This window comes from Diachasmimorpha longicaudata, chromosome 1, assembly GCF_034640455.1.
Source record: "Diachasmimorpha longicaudata isolate KC_UGA_2023 chromosome 1, iyDiaLong2, whole genome shotgun sequence".
Lineage (NCBI taxonomy): Eukaryota > Metazoa > Arthropoda > Insecta > Hymenoptera > Braconidae > Diachasmimorpha > Diachasmimorpha longicaudata.
Window position 1 is genome coordinate 1,993,055 of NC_087225.1, and position 19,888 is coordinate 2,012,942.

At 37.0% G+C, this 19,888-nt stretch overlaps 1 protein-coding gene and 1 long non-coding RNA gene across 3 annotated transcripts in view; both read left to right on the forward strand.

Moving 5' to 3' along the window:
* The window catches only part of LOC135161538 (ubiquitin-like protein 3), a 171,371-nt gene that overhangs the window by 134,864 nt on the left and 16,619 nt on the right, over positions 1 to 19,888 (forward strand). The window contains exon 3 of the mRNA XM_064119216.1: positions 5,796 to 5,904. Within this exon, the coding sequence (XP_063975286.1) occupies positions 5,796 to 5,904 (109 nt within the window). The remainder of the gene's footprint in view (positions 1 to 5,795; positions 5,905 to 19,888) is intronic.
* Positions 7,565 to 19,304, forward strand: LOC135161573 (uncharacterized). 2 transcript variants are annotated; one of them, XR_010298817.1, is made up of 3 exons: positions 7,565 to 12,474; positions 12,586 to 12,693; positions 12,945 to 19,304. It is a non-coding gene; the product is annotated as an uncharacterized LOC135161573 (long non-coding RNA). The 2 variants fall into 2 exon arrangements; XR_010298816.1 differs by lacking the exon at positions 12,945 to 19,304 and having other exon boundaries at positions 7,565 to 12,174; positions 12,269 to 12,474; positions 12,586 to 12,922.

Consider the following 19,888-nt stretch of genomic DNA (forward strand, 5'->3'; position numbering starts at 1 on the left):
CATCATAACGTCTGGTGTGCAAATTCGAATGGAATCGATGAGCGCATTTTGCGTTTCAATTGATGAGACTTTTCGAGAGAACGAAAGAAGGGAAAGTTTTTGGAGCCTATTCATTGCGTTATTTCTCGATTGCCAATTACAACCCGGTGATTAAGCGCCCTGTAATCATTAGAATGCAAATTTTAGAGTAACCATGTAATCTGCGTTGAGAATTATAGCGGGAATAGTGAGTTTATAGGAGAATTTAATGACATCAAGTTTTCATGGTCGATTTTAATCTCAGAATATTACATAGCTGTCTATTGGGAATACGAACCGTCACAAAATCTCCTGCGGTTTCGAGTTTATTAACTGATGTAGAATGGAACCTCAGAAATTCAATAAGTGATGTTTCACAGATAATTAGAAATTATTCTGTCATGTAGAGTTCCGTAAAAGAATAGTTTGCAAGTGTTGAGACAGTACACGGAGAGAAAAATTATGTACAAATTACGTGCCTGTTCCGTAATCTACCAGTGAAACAGTATTCAGCAGAAATTACGGAACAGTTTGTTCCATATTTTTTCGGGAACGTTTTGGACTTTTTCCTGAACGTTCACTAAAAAATTGCGTAACTGTTCGGTAATTTTTGTCGAATATTGTTTTGACTGGTAAATTACAGAACAGATACCTAATTTGTAAAGAATTTTTCTCTTTGTGTATGAGTGGAAAGGATCGCTTAATAAATCCAAATGTAAATCCATAAGCACGTAAATAATAAAGTTGGGCAATTAAATTCACTTTTTTAATTCTGAATTTATGCTCATTTATTTATTTATTCCATGTGTATACTAGTTGGGTTTTTCCATTGCATTATATATTATACCTGAGGAGCTTTACATTATGTACAAACTCTCCTGATGGTGAGCAAACAGAAGAACGGAAAACCTTGGCTGATAAGGCGTCCATCAGCCAAGCTTCATCAGGAAATAACATTTCTTGACGATTCTTCGGGGTTCGACGGTTTCCGAAAGATTACGAATTCCCATTATACAGGGTGTCCCAGAATTGCACGTCCAGACTTTAAACTTAAGTTGGGGGTGAAATTCCGGATCGAAAAGTCCTGAGCGACTTTTTGATCAGACGCACCCTCTTCAACTTATTCAGGGTTGAAGTTGGACGAATCAGAGAGATGACTGGCGGTGGTGGGTAAGAGAAAGGGGAGGGAAATGAAAAAAATGAACACCAAAAAAAAAAAAATCATCAGCGATTGATCATTTTTTTTCTCCTTCGCTAAAAGAAAAAATGAAAATCTCATGCAGGGCCAATGGGGCTTTAGAAACTTAAATCGCCGGGTTTTTTTTTCCAGTGCTGTAATTTTCAACGCTGTTTTTTTCTCTTTTTCGATTAGATTAAGAGATGTAATGGGCCTCAATCTGATCGAAAAGTCCTGAGCGACTTTTCGATCGAAAATTTCACCCCCAACTTAAGTTTAAAGTCTGGACGTGCAATTCTGGGACACCCTGTATACTCGTCATTTTCGATTTTATTTAGGAGGTGATCCGGGGGGTGAAAATTATACCAATCGATAGATTGGAATTTCATTATGAACATATTCAAATATATATGTTTACTTTATCAAGCGATTCAAACTCTCGCTGCGCTCTATTGTCGATTGGTCATTTTATAATTAACCTGATGTTTGTTTTTGGGATTTCCTTTGCAAAAAATCGCTCGCACTATTCAGTAACATGCAGTTCACAAACTATCTCCGATAAACTGAACGATGTTAACGTTGTCAATTGATTGTGATTTGGCTGAATTCGAAGAATGCCCTAATTTATATGAAATTATTTTTAAAATTCTATTGTGATTTTTAAGTCTTGATTGTATTGTCAAAAATCCGGTCATCCCTTGTGAAATACATCCAGACATCATCCAGGTGTCTGTGTTGGTGCCACGAAACCCAACCACGCCCAATATTATTTATTCTATTCAGAGCACAGCCAGGTATAAAAGTCGTCAGGATATCGCTTCGATATTGATGGAAATTGTTATCGTAAACATCCACAATTGTTATTGTAAACATGTATGTTATTAGGGGCACTTCATGTTATTGAAGGTTATCAGGTGAAGAGTAACCTTGGTAAAAGTATGTCGTTATTTTGACCCGACAGATGGTATTTTGACAATCCTTTTTCTCGAAATATTTCGAACATTTTTCAAAATGAAATTGAAAATTCATTGCACATTGCATCGAAAAGAAACTTTTTTTTTTAGTTTGGAATTTTTCTATTAAAAAATAAAAATACATTATTTATACATACATACAAAAAATCATTTGTGATATTGTGACAAATGATTGTTGTAATCGCACGGTTATTCCCCAATTGTTCAAATGACAATGGAGCACAGCGGGAGTTTAAATCCCTGGCGCATGGCGCGCATCACGTGACTCTGGCCCATTAGCCTTCTGACGGAGCGGAACGATCAGCTGATGCTTTGGCATAAGTTACACGAAAATCAGGTCTTAAATTTATTTTTAATTAACTATACATCTTTTGCTGTAACATTCCGACGCCGTTCGATAGAGCATTGTACAAACTACAAAGTACTATTTTTTTACCTCGATTAAATGTTACAGAATGGAAAAGTCTGAATTCGAAGCATGGTTGTGGCAAGACTTTGATTGTTTTCCATTAATTATAAATTTTCTGGATAAAAGTATACATATACATTTGTATATGTTCATAATAAAACTTCAATCTGTCGATTGGTATAATTTTCATCCCCTAAAACTTTACTTCACTAGACTGCACTAAATGCCCTAAAGCCCGATTCAAATCCGTGCCTCGCGGCCCCGTCGTCCAGCCGGGTGATTTAACCAGTTCGCTCACCCTCGCCATTTTATTTTATATTTATACTTAGATTTCATGTTTAAATTAATATTTATACTTTTGTATTTTTTCGAACTCGGCGGAAAATGGCCGGAGCATTTTTAAACACAAAACATGATCGACGTGCCGTTAGTTTCAAACAACATTGAAATACGTGCTATTAATATTAACTATAAAGTGTGTCAGAACTTTGATATATTCGATTCGGTTTGAGATTTTGGGTAGGTATTTTTAAAGAAGAGATCGTTTTGGTAGAAGATTTTTGCAATTTTGCAAGATCATATGAACCGCAAGGCCCTCCCCTAATATTTCTAAAAAAAATCTAGGAGAATTAGAATTAAAGAGAAAATATTTCCACTTTAATCTAATCAAGAATCCAATCCGAATTTTCTACAGGGAACCGAAAAATAACTAGATTTGCGCATAAAATATGGATACTTAAAGTAACTATATTATTATATTGATTTTAAACAAATATACTAGAGTAATCACGCGAGCCTGTCGCGCATTTACGATCGCTTAGCGCTGTAGCACTGCGAATTAATCTTGTTATGGAATACAAATATCACAGAAAAATTATTTTTATTATTCTTTGAAAATATCACAGAAAAACGACATTATGATATTATCCGTGTTAGTTATAAAATATTGACAAATGGTATGAAATGCTGGACAAAGATAAAGGTCAAAATCAACATTTTAGTGGGTAAGAAATTTCAATTGATTCAAGACGATCACATGATCACCATATCATCATTGTATACTGGATCATGTAGTCCTCTTTTTGCAGCCCGAGATGATATTTGTATTATATAAATTATGTTACACTGTTTTAATTAACTTAGAAGAACCTTTGCATTGCTTAGGAGAATTCAATTCTAATTTATATAACGACATTTCTTTTTTCCTCACGTTAAAGAAGAATTCTTTCTAGAATCATTTACTTCCTTGGGAGCTTCATTTGAATTACGAAGGAATGAAAATCTTCATATAAATCCATCTCTACCTAAATTAGAATTGAATTTCAATGAGCAATTAAAAGCTACTCTTAATTTAATCGAAAAAGTGGAAACTGATTCATGCAGGGGAACAACAGATCTGATTTCAAAAAGATCAGTCCTTTATACAAGTCAGCATTAAATTCTAATAATGCATTTGAAATGATGAGGTGTGATGATAAACAATCCTTTAAAATAGTCTTTTAATGATTCAATGAGAAATGTTTGACTGCTCTTACATTTAGCAACTTCGGGTAAGTCAACGAAATAGACTGATGTGAATTTAAAGTTTTCATTTGATACAAGATCACCGAGTGGGATAAGTTTGCTCAAAATCAGCGCTGTACCATGAGGTACAACTCAACTGCATTCTTCTTCCCACTTTACAAACTACGATTACATAACAAGGATCATATCTCAAATATTTATTTTCTAAATGTATTCCAGCACTAAACATAATGACAAATAAACATATACTTTTAATGTACCTCCATCCTCAAGTAAATATTTTCAGTTTCAGTTGTTGAATTTTCGCATATAATACCACAAGAGCTCCGAAATTATCGGATATTTCCCGATAGGTTCGTTGCAAACAAATGAACGTGTCAAGTTTTCCAGTCTAAAAATCACGAGCGCGAAGCGCGAGTGATTTTTCTGGAAAACTTGACGAGCTTATTTGTTTGTAGGGAACCTTGAGGGAAATATTAGATAATTTCGAAGTTCGAGTGGTATTCGGGGGATTATTTTTTGCATCCAAATGTTGGCCGATAGAATTGCACCATGAGACATAATTTTCAACGAATTGCCATTTAATCTGTCAGATACAATTGAGGGTTACTTCAACATTTGTTTTTTTTTATATATATCAACATGCAAAATTTCCAGTGAAATTTCCAAGAATATCCGCTGAAATACCGTGTTGACTATATAAAATAACGTCGAATGGTGCAATCCTATTGGCCAAGATTTGGATGGGAAAAATAATCCAATTAATTGCATGAGTATAATTCGAAAAAATTCATGTCTAGTTAGTATTATCTACACTGGATTTTGGAAATTATTCATATTTTTAAAAATATTTCCTTTTTATAAATAAATCATGGGACTTGTTTCTCAAACGATGGATTATTTTTTACGAAGTGTCAAGAAATTCTTTCATTTTTTTACGTCTGATCATCCAAACGGATGAGTAACGGAAATGTTGATTTTCTCATAAGACATTCTGTCAAATTCTGATTTTTAATCTTTTTGTCTTGAAAAATAGAAACCCTTATTAAATTGAGAATGCAATCACGAGTTGGAATATGACCGAGTTTCGTAAAAAAAAATTTGTAGTTTTTAATAATCGTTGAATTTACTGGAGATTGGAAAAATAATGGTGCTAGCACAGAAAATAAGGCGTGCTGATCAGTGCTGGTCAGGACAAAAATCCAGTGCTGGCACAGGAAATTTTATTATTTTATAAATGTGAATATTTCCCGAAATTCTGTAAGAATTCCTCAGAAATCCCCAGAAATTTGACCTCAACAATATCTGATTTGTTTACGCCCGAGGGACTGTAGTATTCACCAGTATCCATTCTAGAATTTTGGTAGGAAATTTCTCTTCGTGTACTTTGATTGTGGATTTTAATGCCGCGGTAGATTCCACTTTTCAAAGGCGTCCTGAAAATCTCGAAATAGCAATAAGTAGCATTCTCACGCCAACTCGAAGTGCATAACCCATGTCTATCCCTCGCTGCATTTGAGGGTAACTATTAAGGTGAATTGGAGAATGACCCGCTCGTCACGTTTTTACGTTACATCGGGGTGAAATGAGACAATTTAATGGAATAAAAGAGAGCGTAAAATGGAGAAAAGAAGAAGAAAAGAATAATGCTGAGCTTAAATTAAATTTTCCTATTTTTCTTATCTGATTTCAGATAAACTTACGTCTCATCCTTGTGAGTGGTAAGACAAAAGAGTTCCTATTCAGTCCAAGTGACTCTGCGGGGGACATAGCTCATCATGTATTTGAAAACTGGCCCGAAGGTATGTCCTAATTTATAACTTCACTCTTGCTTCACTACTTATCCACTTATTTTACCTAATTTAATGGTACAGAAGGGGAAACTTCAAGCCTGCGAAAAGTAATCCATTTATTGTCTGACACAATGGAGACCGTGGAAATACTATTTAAAACTATCATTAAAAGGTTTTGATGAATGAATATTTCATGCTTGATTTCGTTTTGAAATTCTATATCTGAGATGCAATTGAATCATTGAGCTTCGCTTGCGCGGCAAGAAATTTTCAATAAAAATCAGACCTCCAGAGGACGAAATGTGGGACGGAGGTTATTTTTATCGTAAAAATTGGGCCCCCAAGTTTAATGTTTCAGACTCAATTTAATGTAAAAAGTGGTTGAATGCAATTTTTTAAAATTCTAATACAAGTTCAGAAAACTATCACCATCTTCCCTAGATTTTAACTTCTTTACTTTCAGTATCTAGTATGTGATATTTAAGTGTAATTTGACAACTAGAGTTACTGTTCGTTGATTCAGACGTTTGTCCTAACTTTTGGTCACATTAAAATATCTGAAAATAGAAAAATGGGATATCTCTGGAGGTTTCACTGTCGAGATATTCATGTTCGATTGGATCTACATAAGCGACATAAAGACGAAGATCAAAAAAAAGAAATCGAACCGGTGGTTTTGGAGATACGAGACATAGTCGCGCGCCACCGCGCGCGATTTGGTTAATCTTAATTGTTGTGATATTTTTTATTTAAGTCACATTTGCGGTGAGCGCACCTTATTTTAACTACTGTATGAGTAGAGCAGTTGAATTATAGGGATATAAAAAGTCAATGTAATATTTAAATTCAAAATAATTATACCAAAATGAACCTGAAGTAATCGCGTATGACGTTGAACACGTCATCATTTCGTAAACATGGATTTTTAAAAATTGCTGATATATTCACAGCTGATCTATTTCCCACTTGTAGGCAACATGCAAAATTTTAAATGTCTTGAAGCTGTAAGACGACTTGGAAAATACAGGAGTTTCGATAAGATATAGATATTTACATTTGATGAGTAATTTGTTTCATTTCCATTTTCTAACTAAGTTTTTATTTTCTACTAATTAACTCATCCTTTGACTTGATTTACTTGATACTTGTGTACTTGTGAAATTCAAATTTTGCCGCTGTGAATGTATCTACCAATCACGAATAAGTGTTACGGAATTTCGATATGTTCGATTCAATTCGAGATTTGAGGTGTATGTCCTTTTTACAAAAGGAGAATGTCGAACAAAATTTGACATTTAAAGTGGAATATCTCAGAAATTAATGATCCGATTCCGTTCATCTTCAATACACCCTTTACATATACATATATATAGTATTCCGGCACTTTCGGCCCTCTTTCGGCTAATTGACCTTATCTGTGATTCACTGATAGAACAATTAATTCATTCCAAACAACATTCATTAACAATTAACGAGTGGTACAGTTGAATATGAGCAAATGAATATTCGTTAATAGTTACCGAATGGCAAATGTCAAACAAGGTTTATCGAGATGCCCTGTAGGGCTTCGGTCATAAAAAAGTTTTGACTCTGAATGTCCATCTCTAACGGTACCGAGCCCTTGCGCGTATACACAACACAACCACCCCTTCCATTACCTCTAATAGATTTTTCAAAATTATCTCGAGCGAGGGACAATGAATTAGAATAATCCGTTTAGTTAAATTACATAAATCGTCTATGCTCTTTTCAATGGTGTAACTTTCATGTTTTTCGGATCGATAGTTGAGAAAATGTGCGCATAGCAACGGCCCGGTATTCACATTCCCACGATTTCACATTACAAAATGGTCAGAATCAATTGGTGGCATTGGCAGCACTGATCTAGCCAAATGGAAGCCACAAATGGACGTGTGACATTGAAATATTACCAACAGTGGGTGTGAATACGGTGTGAATATTCAAAGACGTACAATGGAAGCTCGACTCTATTCAATTGAATTCTGAATTCAATTTAAAAAAACAAAGTCCATAAAATGTAAAACCTTTTATTTATTTTGAAAAAATCTTTGAAGTCTACTGCAAAGAAACCATATATGAATTTTTGTGAAAAATACACACACACCGTTGGATTTTTCATGAAATAAATACATAGAAAGCAAAAGTCAATGTCATTCTGTTCTGAGTGTTTATACTTTAAATTGAAAAAAAAACATTTTTATGGACTGGAATTCTGAGAAGTGTGAGGTATGGTGTTTAGGTGTGATTTTAAGTATGTAGACAAAGTGGAATGAATAGGACTCTTTGAGAGCATGTGAGTAAAAGGTCTAGGGCGTTGTTTCCCTTTGTAAATCTGGTTAGTTCCCCTAAGAAATCGGTACAGAGCGGATGTATGTTCCAAACACAATTCTTTGAGTTACATAATGAAGTGGAGAAATAGTTTAAATTATTTCCAGTGTTATTATTTTAAATAACCCATTTTCAATACACATACACACAGCAATTATTTCTTAATACAAACAGACATGAAAAAAGCCTCTAACAAAAGTTCTGAAAGATGAACAAAAACGTTGAAGGAAGACCAAACTTCTTGACGCGAATTAAAAAGTGAAGAATTAAATTGATGCTATGGAGTGTAAAACATTATGTAGTAAAAAAATTCGGGCCAATTATCTTGGTCTCCCTTCAACCATTTTTTTCGAACATTGATAATATCATTTTTGGAAATGCCACCGAACAAAGTAAACTGTAAGCATTCCCTGCTTGTATTTAAAAGATTTTGACAGTTTCAAAAGTTCGGGGCCTGACCATATATCTCCAGCGCTGCTCCAACGAGGGCCACTGGTGAGCAGGCTCGTACGCTTATACAGGACCTGCATCGCAACAGAACGCACCCCAACGCAGTGGGCAAATCCAGCTACGACAATGACAAAGCGTTCATATCGATCAGTCTTACCTCATTCTTGTTGAAGACATTGGAAATGCTGGTAGATAGACACGTGAGAGACGGCATCCGGATGTTCAGACCTATTCATCCCTCGCAGCACTCATACCAGGTTGAAAAGTCCACAAAGACGACCCTCCAGGAACGAATCTGTTAGGGGGTGAATAATGAAATGAATCTTATTCCTCTGGAGTTGGAAATTCGAGAGGTCTGAGTTGATACACTATCAACCTAACTGTTACACGCCGAAGAGGTCCCTTGTGTAATTAGTTCAAGTTTTTTGAAAGGATTGGAATGAGTGAGGATGTGATGGGGGAATATTGGAAGACTTGGATTTGTCGGATCTAAACACTTCACTTGTTTTCACTACCTTTCCGTTTACTCAAAAAAGACACAGTTGTTACTAGATGTAACTAGTAAGAGGTTCTAAAAATTCAACTGACTAACAATTTCACAATATCAGTCTTATCCTTTTGTAAGAAGGACATACACCTCAAATCTCGAATCGAATCGAACATATCGAAATTCCGTAACACTTATTCGTGATTGGTAGATACATTCACAGCGGCAAAATTTGAATTTCACAAGTACACAAGTATCAAGTAAATCAAGTCAAAGGATGAGTTAATTAGTAGAAAATAAAAACTTAGTTAGAAAATGGAAATGAAACAAGTTACTCATCAAATGTAAATATCTATATCTTATCGAAACTCCTGTATTTTCCAAGTCGTCTTACAGCTTCAAGACATTTAAAATTTTGCATGTTGCCTACAAGTGGGAAATAGATCAGCTGTGAATATATCAGCAATTTTTAAAGATCCATGTGTACGAAATGATGACGTGTTCAACGTCATACGCGATTATTTCAGGATCATTTTGGTATAATTATTTTGAATTTAAATATTACATCGACTTTTTATATCCCTATAATTCAACTGTTCTACTCATACAGTAGTTAAAATAAGGTGCGCTCACCGCAAATGTGACTTAAATAAAAAATATCACAACAATTACGATTAACCAAATCGCGCGCGACTATGTCTCGTATGTTAAATAGTGGCGGCAATGCCGAACGAATGAGACTAAAGTTAGAAGTTTTCCCATTGGTGGAAGAATGCAAAGGAGGTGGGAAATAACTATCGTTGAGAAATTGGGAGGTTTTTTCGGTGCATCCCGTGATGAGGGATTATCGAGACGAACCGATTGGTGCAAATAAAACATTATTGCGCTTTGTCATGAAGGTATTGGATAGTCATAAACGACCCAAAAACGCAGAAGTATTTGAATAAATGAGAATTAAAATCTAGGAAGAAAATTGAAAATGTGGACGAAGGGTTTGTTACAGCGGTTTCACAAGGATTTTAATTATTTCTAGATTTGAAAAAAAAATATAAATACCGTAATAAAACGATTGAGAGGGCAGCCGCACTGAGCATTAAAAATAGTGAATATAATTTCGATTTATGAATTTATGAACGCGGGGAAATACGTTCTCATTGAATAAACTAATTTCTGGGACAGTTAATTTCGGAAAAAGAGGAATGAAAGGAAAATGATAAGAAATACCGAAAATTGAAACCTCTGCGAGATGGTATGCAACAGAATCAGTACTGGTAACGGTTATAGATATTGAACGAGCATTCGACATCGCATCATTCCAGGGAATATGTGATGCAGAAAGACGTTTTAGGTCGCGGTCACGATAGTGTACTGGATCCAGACCACGCCGCGGATAAGAATCCTCACAGCGACTTCGGGTCTGGCTACAACCAGAGCAACTGCGGGGAGGGGCTGCCCGCAAGAAGGCGTCATCAAAGGGCCTATTGCAGTAACGTGATATGATATAAGGGAACACCTACGGTTACGCAGACGACATCTACATTACTGTCAGTTCAGACCGCAGGGGTCTTCTCTACAGCAAAATGCAGAGAGCACTAAACTGCGTCGAGGAATCGTATATGAGTGCAGGGTTGAGGGTTAACCCCAACAAGACAGAGATGTTCCGGGTCACTAGGAAGGGGAACTGGACCCTCCCTTTTCGGCTCTGAACTACGCTTCTTCAGGGAGGTCAAGTACCTGGCGGTCTGGTTGGAATTCAAACTGGACTGGAGTGGGCACGCGCAGACCCGGTCAAACAAAAGGAGAGGCACTTTTTGGGGCTACCGCAGGATGTTTAGGCAAGCCGGGAAGTTAAATCCCCAGGAGGTGAAGTGGATCGACTTAGTCGTAGTAGTTCCGTGACTTAGCTACGCCGCATTTGTTTGGTGCCCGGCGAGGACCAAGGCCAGTGGCCAGAAGGAAGGTGGAGGGGGCGGGTTCAGGATGGCGAGACTGCGTTGATGCTGGTTTTGCCTTTGCTTCTTCACTAATCGATTATTATTGAAATAGAATTGTGTGAAACGTAGATGAATAATGTCAGTCGGTAACCAAAGACATGCGGTCAAAACCAAAAAGTTCCCAGCGACACCTCGGGTCAGTAGATCAACGAGCTGACCCCGGAACCGAAAATCTCAAATCAGTCGATCTTTGTCAATCACAAGACGCGGTAAAGTCTATTTAATTGTCAGAAATTTTCTATCAGTAGACCTTCACCGAGTACATCACCGCTGAGTCTAAGGACGATTTATCCTTATATTCTATAATAATTTACTGTCAATCAGTACATCAACGGATAGTCAGCGATGTTAATTTAATACACCTCGGGAAATAGTGTAAGTAAACCCGGTGTTAATCTCAGGACTTTTTAGGCTAGTCCTAAAAGATCCTTAAATTTTTCCATTCTACGTCCACCCTAAATTTAGAGAATCCCCAAACAAGAATATTTTAAATAACGAGATTGTGATATAATTAGCTTGAAATAGTTTGTTTGTTAATCGCTCGGAAGACACACCCGCTCTTCACCCATTCCTTACAGCGGTTGACAGAAGTAACGAAGAGCTACAACACCCTGGACCTCCAGTCACGCCGTCATAATAGGTTTTATACATTCGCATGTATGTAGGGTCAAAAGGAAAACATAAATATCATAGCTCATACTTGTCAGAATTGCGGACAGTAAAAATGTCCGTCAATATTGAGTATAAACATAGAACGAAAATATAAGATTTAATTTGTGCTTCACAGTATTTTCATCCGAAATTCAACAACTATCGATTGCCAAATGATCAATTATGAATATGACATAATCGATGATCTCGATCAAATCCGCCACGTTCGATTAGTGACCGATGTCGCTTTTTGCATGTGATTAATTGTTCTTCGTGCACTGAATAATTAACTCTGAAGAAAAATGCTAAGTATACGGCGTTAATTTGAGTAGAAGTAACATTAATAAGGTGAGATTTTTAACAGCTTCCATTTTGCGCTAGACTCCCCTACTAAAGATTGCAAAATTTGGTACTTACAATTTATATTTAAATAAAATTCTAGGCAAGTATGTTCAGCCCTGAATAAAATACCTCAAATGCATCGCACTATATCTGGTCACCCAATAGCATCCAATGCGTCAAAAGCCGAGAAAAGTGCGGTTTTAGGGGACGACCTGAGATTGGCAACACCAGCCCGAGGCGAGCGGCGGTAACACGTCGTCCTTTGGACGGAACTTTTCTCGCCGTGGCTTAAGGGGTTATTCTCATGTGAGCACTTCAAAAAATCGATTTTTTTTTTTGATATTTTGACAGTAAAACCTATTGAAAACATGCTGTGAAAAATTCAGACCGAAATTCATAGTATTTGATAAGTTACAGCTCATAGTCGCCGACGTGTGGTAAGCGATTGTCTACCAGGCTTTCAACTTTAAACGCGTTTTTCTCGAATCATCATTTTCTGAAACGGTCAAGGTCCTACAAGAAAAAGTATTCAACCGATTGCTTTAAAATTTACATATGTTCTTCTACTCATTTATAGTTATCGTCCCTACCACAATTGTTTATTTTCGACAATATCTTCATATTTTTTTTAAACGATTTGTAACGAAAAAGAAGGAGATTTTCGTGATTTTTTTTTTGAAGTTCGATATTTTTTTTTGTTTTTAATGAAATTGATTATATTTGGTAGGGACGATAGCCACAGATCTACTGAATAATAATCCATTCGATTTTTTTAGTTCAGACAACATGAACAGCCGCTATCACCTTGACCAGTGAACTACCTTTTTTTGTTGGGGACTACTTTGACTTAAAAAATATATATGTTAAAAATGTAAAAAATGAAAAAAAAATTTTTTTTCGTATATTTCAAAATACAAATAAAAATATATTGAAAAATCAACATGATTGAAGTTTGTTGTCGCATAAAAAAAATTCCGAAAAAGTGGTAAAATATAGGCGTTCACATGAGAATAACCCCTTAAATACAATTTTTCCGGACGTGCGGTTCCATTTTTTATGAATACAATGTTTATACTATAACCCTGAAGATATCAAAAAATTTGGTGGTCAAGTTGTAAAACGAGAAAAGTGATTTTTCCCCATTCAATTTATTATATCAATAGAATTGTAATCAAGTGCCCGGGAGAGACCCTTAGAGTTGGCTTGTTGAAAGAATCATAGTCTTTTTGTTCCCACCGCCACATAAAATTATCATAACATTTTATACATGTCACTTGCAATTTATCAGGTAGAGTATAATAAAAATAAATTTATGCTTCTTCTAGTAGTTCCCGAGATATATCAGTCATCACTGGTCATATGTTGGGGAATATATTCGTCCAACTCGTAGTTAATTACACGTCACATATTTTAGGCTAATAATTTCGAAAAAATTAGGAGGACACGACGTCTTAGGCAGTAAAATTTGTGAACAAGTAGACTTTGATTCAGGAAATAACTAATACGGACAATGAAGACCGTCTTTTCTAGGCAAGGAGTTATTTTTCAGGACGGGAGAACAGATCATCGTTTTGTACCTCTAAACTATCGAGAAAAGTACTATTTTTCGACCTCGAAATCGGAATATTTTTCAAGCCCTACTCCGTTGTCTGATGACGAAAATTTCTAATTTCTCGTTTATCCATCGCTCTCGGAATCGTTCAATAAGGCATCAAATAACAATTATTATAGCTGTTCAACAGTAGTGGGAATGATTTCGGTCTACCGCTTAACAAAAGGTGCCTGAATATTGCGGAATATGATTTACGATATGAACAAGAACAGGGACGGAACGAAGGCGGTACTCCGGCTACACTCTCTTCTCATCAGTTGAAATGTGACATTTTCCGCGGATAGTCCTGAGGGGGTTGGCCAAGTATTTATGTATATACATAACAGAGCACCATTGCATGTGACGTGTGAGAAAATGCCATGAAATGCGCTCCCATTCTGACCCGAGAGACACGAATAATAAAAAAAATGCAAAAAGGGTGCGAAGAGGAAGAGTGGGTACTGTATATAACACATAGTTGCAAAAACAGTTTGAAATAATTTCGAAAAGTGATGCAGTGTATCCGGAGTCATAGTTCAGTTGAATCAACTGTATACAGGGTGTCCCATTTCAAATAATTCACCTAGATATCTCCTGAGGGGAGCAAGTGACAGGAAATATTGGTAGACATTAGTTGTATAGTGACGAGGGGGACATTTGGCACATGCATTTTTTCAACTTTCAAGCTCATGCTTGCAAGCTGCGAGACAAAGGAGTTTTTTAAAGTGACTGTTGGGATCCTGTATGTGTGCACGCGATTATTACATATTTGCAGTATCGTGGCATTGGAAGCAATACTTATTAAATTGTATAAAATTCCAAAGCTCATCTCCTAGGACTTCTCGGGTGGAAATTTAACTCAGGTCTGCATCAAGTTCAGATCAAGTCAGACCTCATGTATAATCAGGTACTGATCAGAAGACTGGATCATAACTTGATCAGGCATGTAATGCTTTCACTCGTTCTGGACTTGATCATTGGATCTGCTCCGAACTTGATCAATATGACCAAATGTGAATTTGATCAGACCCAACTGACCAGAATTTGATGAGGCTAGACAGCCAGAACTTGATCAGAAGTTAATCCCGTCAAACAGATCCGGATTTGATCGAATGAACACTCGGACTATGCTGGACGGTGGGTGTTGCGTCGCAACATGTTCATAGTAATGTGTATGTCATCTTTTAACCATTTTTTCATTACTGACCCGTTCGGGGAAATTTCGACAAAGAGCCTTTTTCCTGAAACGGAATTTATTGAGTAAAAAAATTCCCTATTTTTCTTCTTTTCCCCGAATAAGTCGTTGTAGCCTGAACAAGCGGTCAACACGTGTGCGCCACTCACTGTTCACGCGTATCTAGGCGTTTCCCCCTTTTTTTGTACATAGACATTTATCCTCGGTACTCTGCCTAGCAGATGACAATTGTAAGCACAATGCTTGATTTCCGCTCAAGTTGAACAAATCAGAATCTGATCTGAATAATCGCAAGCAGACGGACTTCAGTATAAGATCTGGCCCATCTCATCCGAACATGATCACGGTGATGACAACTGAACGGACCCTAGGTTCAGATCAAGCTCACCATATCAGAATCTGATCAGAGTAATTCCGATCAGATGGAGTAAATCAAAAACGGATCCGTTCTTCATCAAGTCTCGCCTGAGCAGTTGAACCTGGCTCCCACTAGATCAAGTTCTGATCAAACCTCAGGCTTGCCTGACATAATTTCCACTCAGGATATTGTAAAAGAAATGTTGGCTGCATGCGTCCTTGACTTACGCCATGCCATAAGGTCCCGTTTGAAACCAGAGGTCAGGTAATACCATAACCTGACTATTAACTACTTTAGTTTGAGTTAGTTTATGCAACCAAATAATAATAAAATTCAAACTTAATGTGGGTCCCTCCTCCCAGAAGAAGTAGGCGAGACCCTCAATGGGTTTGTAAAATTAGTTTTGAGTTAGTTACATTCGAACATTCGAAGGAAGAAGTAGTCTCTTCTAATGTATGGTCCACAATAGGAACTTGGTACAATAAACTTGATATCTCACAAGTGCAACATTCCCTTTATTATTTCAAGGCACATCCGTCTAATTTCGCGAGCTCAGCATATACACGATTTCAACGAATGTGTGAAGCTTTCGTATGATACGCCTATACGCTTCTAAACAGTGACAATCCCCTTTTTCATCTCAATGAAGTTCGTTCGGCTTGGTAAGCTGTTTTCAGATACCTCATCATTCATGTCAATTTCTGCGTTTTTACGCAGAGAGTGCAATGAATTAATTCTGCTACAAAACTGAAGATTGAGGTGGAGCGCCTCATTTTGCTCGAACTATGAGGGATCATCTGAATGGAGCCTTTCCGAATCGTTTGATTGTTCGGGGTCTTCCCATTTCATGGCGTCCACGGATCACCAGCCCTTACGCCACTTGATTACTACCTGTGGGGTTTCGTCAAAGACATTTATGTGAATCGGCCCACCACTCCGACAGACTTACGCCCCAATTCTGCCAAGGGTTGTCGGGAATTTTCGCCCCCGAATTCAGTTGTGCTTGCAAGTCAACGGTGGCAACATTGAACAACTCAGGAACTCATGATCGCATAAACCTTCACACCTGCTTGCTCTATTTTCCTTTTTTTAGCCCAGGGGATTTAGCAGACTTTACCTCCACGTGGTGCATCGTGAGTCGCCCTAAGAAAGTCGGAATCCTTAGTTTGAAATGCCAGAATTGATATGAATGATGAGGTATCTGAAAATAACTCGTCAAGGCGAACGAGTTTCATTGGGATGAAAATGTCATTGTCATTTGAAGAAAAGCTCCCAGTGCTTGCAGGTTGCAAGCATGACCTTGAAAGCTGGAAAAGTGCATGCATCAAATAGCCCCGCCGAAATCTTATAATTAATGTCTACAAACATTTCTTGTCACTTACCCCCACCCCAGATATTAGATGGATTATTTCAGATGGGACACCCTGTATGTATGTACTCTTCGCACATTAACACGTAATGGTATATCATTTCATAGCAGATATTTGATCTATTATCGTTAAATTATCTCTAGGGTACTATTGTATTATCGGCATGAAATTACTGGTTAAAATGGAGGGGGCGGGCAAGAGACCACGTGTAAGTGTAAATATAACAATAATGATGATAATAGAAATTTGGATGAAGCCTGAATTTACCTAAAATAAAACCTGGTCCACGGCTGGATACGAAGGATTGGTCCTATGTCTGAAACTGGGACTTGACCCACGTTACACTCCACTGGAATATCAGGATAGGATCAGGCCCGGTTGCCAGGCCTCTGCCAAGTTCACTAGGTTTGGTCCAGACCTGGGCTGGGCGTTAATTCTCACCTGGAGAACCACTTAAACTACGTTTCCTCATGTTTTTCCATGGCCACTCAGTTATATATGTCCAATCTCTCATAATAAGGAGCTGGATAAGTAAATACTGGTCATAAAGAAGGATTAAAGCGTCAGGCTGGTGCAGCGAGGACTGTGGGTTTGATTCCCGGTCACTGCGACCCATTTTTCACGCTTCCCCTGGTACGAATGGAATTCCCTATCGTGGGTCTGGGTTCAACCGATGGTGATGCCAATCCAGGGTCAACGTTATTTTTATAAGTCACCCCGAAGCCCAGCAGTGAGCCTAGTTCATAGCTAGGTTCAAACTTGTTACCAGGCATGGAACCTTCTAGAGTGGGTCTGGCTTCACCCAACGGTCATATCGATGGTGTCATAAAATTATGGAAAATTGATTGGAGTCGATTACTTCGTATTTTTGTTTAAAGAATCAACAATTGCCGTATGGTAATGGTTGATTAATTTTAAGTTAATTAAGTAAATAGTAAATATTATGTTTAAGTATTTGATAGCAGATTTTTATGACAATGTTATAAAGGGAAATCAAATGAATGTGTATTGATTTTGATTTCCAGTCTATTATTGACGCCGGGCTTCGCTTTCCATTAAATTGGATCAGGCCTGCTTTAGATTGATGGGCCTATGTTGGGCCTCACCCTTGGACCAACCTGAAGTTCCCAAGCTTAATCCAATTTTGCACTCCCAGAATATCCCACGCTAGGTCCAAGCTATGACGTCAGTCTAGAAACAGTCTGATCCAATTATTAATTTTTACCTGGGAACGAGCTTACATACCTTGTTTATTTTTGGAATTTCTCCGACTCCCTATAACCTTTATTAATATTCCACATATTAACAATTTACCAATAATTACAACCACATAAAATATTACAAATATTACCATTGCACAAATGAGCGAACATTTAAATCTTTCCAAGAATGTCTCCATTACAAGCTCATCAAATTCTCTAATGACGCCACTAGCGTTCGCCACTCAAGAACGATTTCGTAAAATTAAACAGGATTACTGACTTGGATTGTTCTCCTGTCTTTCTTAATTCCAAAAAATTTCACCTATTCTTCAAATCTTGCAAAATCGAGAACAGTAGCAATGTTGAGAGTCCTGAGACTAAGATAATCATCTCCCTTTTTATGTACATATAACGGTTCGTTTCGCTCTTGCACACGTGCAATACTTGAATTTCTATAAATCTTTAATTACCCCACCTGCCAGCTAACATGAATAAGTTTCCCACAAAATATTATTTTTACTTATTCTTTCCTCTGACTATTATATTCACCGAGTGTATCTCATATAGGAAGCACTTTCACGCTCTTCAAGGAAGTTTCTCATTGGACTTGGAGTGAACTTTTATCTAGAGTGCAACGTCTGCCCATTGAATATAATGGGAGGAGACCGTGGGGAGGGGGAGGGGGGAGGAGGAGGATTGAAACAGTAGGAAATGGGATATATTCTTTGAAGGCGGAAATAAGGGTAGAAGACAGATAACTAGCGGTACGACAGAGGCTTGTGGCGGTAGCCATATGACAGTTAGCCATTATATGTTTTTTTTTTTCAATTTTAATTTCTAACAATTACAGTGATAGTATGCTTCAGAAGGGATTTGACCAAATTCATTTTCTCATAAACTATGACATTAATAAACAAATGACACATAAATAAGGGGTGTATATTTACATCGCTTTCTATGGTGGCCCCTGAGACGAGTATTTTGAAAAAAAATTGAGATCCTCGCAGTAATTTTTGAGATATTGAAGAAAAACGAAATTTACTAAAATTGTTTTATGTCAGGAACTATTAGGTTGATTGAGCTGAAATAGTGCATCAAGGAGAAAGTTAATGATAACTATCCTAAGTTGAAAATTCAGATTTTTAGCTACAAATTTTACTGTATTTTTTACAATTTTCTCAAATTTACTGAAAAATATCATTTTTTGGTAATTTATATCATTCTAGATAACTTGTAACTGAAATTAGATAGATAGAAGTATCCGTCGGAGACAAGACTTTTATCGGGAAGCAATAAATTAACAAAGATATTGGCCTAGTAGTTGATATACATATAAGTATGACTTGACAGCTCGAACTACTATCCCCATTGGTTCAGATGTTCATCTCGACATCTGGCCGTATTAGAATACCTAAAACGAAACAATGTTTACTGGAAAATAAAAAAGTGAGGATATTGCTGAATTTTTCGATAGGGGGGGGGGGGGCGTCATGTTGGATGGGATCTATATAGGCGACATTAAATCGAACATTGAAAAAAACAGAAATTTTACTGGTAGTTTTTCAGATAATGAAAAACAAATTTTTACATATAGTAGAATATGTTACAAACTAATGATCCGATTTTGTTTATCTTCATGAGAACTAAAAGTGTACAAAACAGCAAATTTTTATCGCAATTTTTTTAGTCATGAGGCACACTAGCGATTTTTAGGAGAAAATCTAAAAGCGAGAATAAAACTGAATTACACCGGATGAAATGGCCTTCCCTCGACTGAGTTTTATAAGGGTCGTCGAGGCGAGTATCCTATTGGAAAAAGGACAAACATCGATATCATCGATATCTTGAAAGTCTTTCTCGCTTATTCCTCACTGGGTCACCCGTTTAACGCGGCAAATTTGAATCCAGAACTCATTTAATTTTCAAATTTTGTATAATTCGAGCGCAGAGTAGCACGCGTTCGGTCTCGGTTCAAAAAATGAAATCGGTCATACGGTTAAGGAG